Source organism: Fistularia commersonii, chromosome 28 (assembly GCF_037954325.1).
Source record: "Fistularia commersonii isolate RoL2024-O1a breed Wild chromosome 28, RoL_Fcom_v1.0, whole genome shotgun sequence".
Classification (NCBI taxonomy): Eukaryota; Metazoa; Chordata; class Actinopteri; order Syngnathiformes; family Fistulariidae; genus Fistularia; species Fistularia commersonii.
The window spans coordinates 837,501-842,500 of record NC_141311.1 but is presented as its reverse complement, the minus strand read 5'-3'; the positions used below and the strand labels follow the sequence as shown (position 1 = coordinate 842,500).

General features: G+C 54.2%; 1 protein-coding gene across 1 annotated transcript in view; it reads left to right on the top strand.

Moving 5' to 3' along the window:
- fam20ca (FAM20C golgi associated secretory pathway kinase a) overlaps positions 1-4,324 on the top strand; it is a 35,468-nt gene extending 31,144 nt beyond the window's left edge. The window contains exons 5-10 of the mRNA XM_086176225.1: positions 651-766; positions 1,486-1,666; positions 1,747-1,856; positions 2,669-2,750; positions 2,843-2,902; positions 3,239-4,324. Coding sequence (XP_086032351.1) covers positions 651-766; positions 1,486-1,666; positions 1,747-1,856; positions 2,669-2,750; positions 2,843-2,902; positions 3,239-3,491 — 802 coding nt within the window. The 3' untranslated portion in view covers positions 3,492-4,324. The remainder of the gene's footprint in view (positions 1-650; positions 767-1,485; positions 1,667-1,746; positions 1,857-2,668; positions 2,751-2,842; positions 2,903-3,238) is intronic.
- The last annotated feature ends 676 nt before the right edge of the window (positions 4,325-5,000 follow it).

The window sequence follows — 5,000 nt, the reverse complement described above, 5'->3', positions numbered from 1 at the left end:
AGAAGGGACGATTCCGGCGGCGACGACACCAATGATTTAACGGCGTTCTGCTCTCCTCCCATCAGAGCGGGGCGGCAGCATCGCCCGCTCTCCAGTAAGGACATGTAAATCTGGGTAATCCTATCTCGCCACCTGCAGTAACTCAGCCGGGCGTTGCGGGCAGGGGTGCGCGACAACAGTCGTGAGAACGCTCTCACACACACACACACACACACACACACAGGTTCTCCTTTGTCGCAAGGGCCCCCGAAATGACGGTGCACTTTGCTGGCCCTGAATGCGTCCCTCTGTAGGCTTGGATTTCCTCGACTCGGCCGCCCCGGCCCGTCCCGCCGCCGCTCCCAGGGGACTTAGGCTTAATCTCCCACGGGTCATTTGGTCGCAAACATACAGAGGGAGCGACCAAACAGGCCCTGAATGGGAGCAGTGTTCTTACGTAAGGAGATCCGGGTCCCTGCAGACACACAACACGGGATTAATAACACACTCTCAGTTGTGTAATTGTTGGTGGCCGCGGTGACAGGTGTGGCCGCCCGAGCTCTGCGGAAGTCTGGCTCAAACAGCTGCAGACAGAAAATAAGTGCGTGTGTTTCTGCGTCATCATGTAAATATGCGTCACGCCGCCTCGTCTCGTCGTTCTCCGCCCGCAGGATCCTGGACTTCCGGAGGGTTCCCCCGGTGGCGGGACGGCTCGTCAACATGACGAGGGAGATCAGGGACGTGACACGAGACAAGAAGCTCTGGAGGACGTTCTTCATCTCCCCAGGTAGGCGAGCGAGCTTCTCAGCGCCTCCCTCAAGGGCGAGCGCCCGCTGGGTTTTAAAGGCCGACCGGCGGGAAGGTTTCCGACGGCGCCGTTGCTATAGCAACACCGCATCCCAGAAAGCACCTTGGCTCAGCCGTGAGAAGGGCTTGTAGCTCGGGGTTCCACAGGGGAGACAGGTGACGCCATCTTGGAGACGAGTCATGGCCACCACACTCTTTCAGATCATCTGCAGGAACCCGAAGGGCGAGCGGACGGCCTTCTGCCTCGACCGGCGGGGTTAAAAAACAGAGAGAAGGACAGAAAGATAGAAAGCAGCAGTGAAATGGAGGCAGAGAAGCTATGAGGGTCGGGAGAGACCGATCACCTCATACTAATAACACCAGCTAACAGCTACAGGCTAACGGCTAGCATGATACCATAAAAGCTTTAATATTGATAAAAGAACCTGCAATGTGAAAGACAACAGGGGGTTCTTCTCCTTTTTTCTTCATCTCATGGCGATGGCAGGGCGCACGTGTCCACAGGTCGGTCCAAAAACCAGCGTTCCGCCGAGACCATTAAAGTCCGATTTAGCAAATTTAAGGAGGTAGCGTGCTAACGTTAGCGCCCTGTCCTCCGTGCCTCCTGCTCTACTTCCTTATTTCACCAAAGGGGTCAAAGGTGAAGCTCCTCCATCCTGGTGTCTAAAGAGCGTTTGTGTCTTCTGTCGTCCTCCCCAGCCAATAACATCTGCTTCTACGGCGAGTGCTCGTACTACTGCTCCACCGAGCACGCCCTCTGCGGGAAGCCGGACCAGATCGAGGGCTCGCTCGCCGCCTTCCTGCCCGACCTGAACCTCGCCAAACGCAAGACCTGGAGGAACCCCTGGAGACGCTCCTACCACAAACGCAAGAAAGCAGAGTGAGGGCCCGGTCGAAGCGCCGCCGACCCGCCGCCGTCCTTGGGTCGGCACTGACCGGGGGGTTTGGTGGGTTTCCCAGGTGGGAGGTGGATCCAGATTACTGCGACGAGGTGAAGCAAACGCCTCCGTACGACCGCGGCACTCGACTCCTGGACGTCATGGACATGACCATCTTCGACTTCCTGATGGGTGAGTCGGCGGGAGGGAGACACGTCTGCCTACCGTCCAGCCTGCTGTGGGAAAAGGCGTGACGCCGACGTCGACCCTGAACTGGAGAGGAGAGAAACTCCTCGCTGAAGCGAAAAACCTCCGTCGCTTTTAGAAGACAGGGATGATGTAGAAGGAGTTTGAACTCCGGGATTCAGCAAAGAGCAGGACTGTCTCTCTGTGGCCCTTTGTGATGCTGCCTTCAGGGGCCTCAGCCAATCAGCCGCCTCCATCTAACCCTCAGCCAATCATCTGCCTCCAACTAACCCTCGGCCAATCAGCCGCCTCCATCTAACCCTCGGCCAATCAGCCGCCTCCATCTAACCCTCGACCAATCAGCCGCCCCCATCTAACCCTCGGCCAATCAGCCGCCTCCATCTAACCCCCAGCCAATCAGCCGCCTCCATCTAACCCTCTCCTTTCCCACCTACTACCCTCCTGTCCTCCTCCCCTCCATCCATAGACCTCCTCTCTGGTTCTCCTCCAGCCTCAGCATCCTTCTCCCTAGATTTTCTCCATCCCTCCTCTGTCCACGTCCAAACCATCTCAATGAGACTTTATCTCCAGAACATCTACCATGTGCCGTCCCTCTGACGGACTCCTTCCTGATCTTCTCCATCCTCCTCTCTCCCAAAGAGGAACCTTCACATCTTCACCCCTGCCTCCGGTCTTCTCCTCAGTGTCTCCAAAGCCATGGCTGCTCTTCCCCACCATCTTCATGTCAGCGTTGTCTCCTCAGTAACTCATGCAGTAACGGCCCGCCTGTGTTGCCCGTCCTCTTCCTCTCTCTCCAGGGAACATGGACCGCCACCACTATGAAACGTTCGAGAAGTTTGGAAACGACACCTTCATCATTCACCTGGACAACGGAAGAGGGTAATGCTAACGCTAACGCTAACGCCGCTCGATGCAGAAAGCTGCAAATGTTCAACGAACTATTAGCAACTGTGGTCCCTTTAACCCCGCAGCTTTGGAAAACACTCCCACGACGAGATGTCCATCCTGGTGCCTCTGAGCCAGTGCTGCAGGTCAGACGTTCGGATCGCTCGCATTCCTTCACCCGTTCGTCATTTTTAAGGCTCCGGGTTCTCCCCGGAGCTCCACGGGGACACGCAGCCATTCACCCTCTCCTGTGCAGCCGCTAAAAGACAAACACGACAGACACCCAGTCGTGGCCTCAGAGATCTCCAGATGCAGGTCGGAAGCCGGGGCGTCGTGAGTCCAGAAGTGCAGAGGTCCAGGCGCCTCCTGAAATCATCCTATCGTCATGAGACGCCGTCCTTCAGGGACGAGATCACGGCGAACCCGAATCTCTGAGCGAAACTGTCGCCGGCCGTCCGTAACGCCTCCGTCCTTGTCTCCAGGGTGAGGAAGTCCACGTACCTCCGTCTGCAGCTGCTGGCCAAGGAGGAGTATCGGCTGAGCTCCCTGATGGAGGAGTCTCTTCTCCGAGACCGTCTGTCCCCCGTCCTCATCCAGCCCCACCTGCGGGCCCTGGACCGCCGGCTGCGGCTGGTGCTCCGGGTCCTGGACGGCTGCCTGGAGAAGGAGGGCCTGGCCAACGTGGTGGAGGAGGACCTCGTCGGGGACGCGGCCACACACCGCGGCCACAGGTAGTGAGGGCTGGAGACCCGAGCGCGGCGGGACGGGACGGGACCTCCTATCCGGCTGAATTCAGTGAATTCCGAGACTTCTCCTCCGCGCCGCCGCAGAAAAGCGGGTTTGTCGCGAAGAGACGCTGACAGACTGTGACCCCGCGCAGACTTTGTATCTGGAACCCATGTATTTTATTCTTTTTTTGGGGTTTTTTGTCGCACCAGAGATAAAGGGTCGCTGCCGTGTCCCGGTTTCTGTCTTGTTTGTTTTCGGAATTGAGGGGAATCTGTGTTTGATTAGAGTCTAACCAAACCAGCGTCCGCAGGGTTCGCCGACGAGAAAACGCTTTCTGTTGTCATTGGTCTCGTCTCCCGGGAAGAAGAGGACGGGACGCCAGGGCAGCGAGACCGACCGCGGAGAGATTCGACGTTTATCGTTTTCACCTTCCGACGACATTCTCGACGTCACAGAAGCGGCGAGCGGTGGAATCCAATTCTTTACGACGCTTTAAACATCAGGGACCTTCAGCCTCTGGAAACTATTTGCATTTCTGTTCTGTTGAAGGGTGTTATTTTTTTAAAATAGGGATAAAACAACGAAGCTTTCTTTAAGTTATTGAGGCGCCGCCTGTGCAATGATCCGCGCTAACCTCTGGGAAACCTTGTACTTGAATGTTCTCGGGGGGGTTTTGGCAGCGGGAAGAGGATGAGATTCGCTCCACGGTGTAAATATTTCCACGAACTGACGGGCTTCACCGCGCAATGACCTGCTTCTGTTTTCCTGCTATCGCCTTGTTACTGTGAACACCTGTTTGCTAAAAACGATTAAAAGTGTGCAATAAAAATTAAAAAAAACCTGCAGCGGCCGGGGGCGGGAAGGGGGGGGGTAATCCACTGAAACACACAGTCACATATTTAAATCTGCTTTCTTTTTTTAAGTTTAGAACCCCATCGTTTCCTAATTATGTGTGCTTATTCACACTCAATCTTTATCTCTTAAAAAAATGTCAAATATTGTGCATATATTAGTTGGAGGACCTGGCAGAGTAATAAATGGAATTAGCTCCAGAGAGCCGTCTTTACCAGGAGAGTATGCACTTTAATTCAATAGGAAATTCAACATTTAAAAGGTAAAACGATGAAAAATCAAGGACGTATCGCTTGATTTCTGTTGCAGAAATGTGTCAATTCAACCTGGAAAAGCCTTGAATGTGAGGATCCACCCAAACTCAAAAAGACAGGATGACAAACACCGATTGTTCTAGAATATATGAAAGATTTATCTGACCTCACGGGTACGGGTACTTTCTGAAAGGAATAAAAACAAGTAGAGTTTAACTTCATTACATTAGAAAGCAAAAAAAAACAAAATTGAATGAAATAAAAACAAAATAAATAAATAAAATCTGGCACTTAATTTTACGTGGTAGCAAACCACAGCGCGGTCTACATTTCCATTCCCAGCATTTTCAGGACGCCAGCGTTCCCCCGGGGGGACGGGCAGAAACCTGGGCCAGGTCCCGGCGACCTT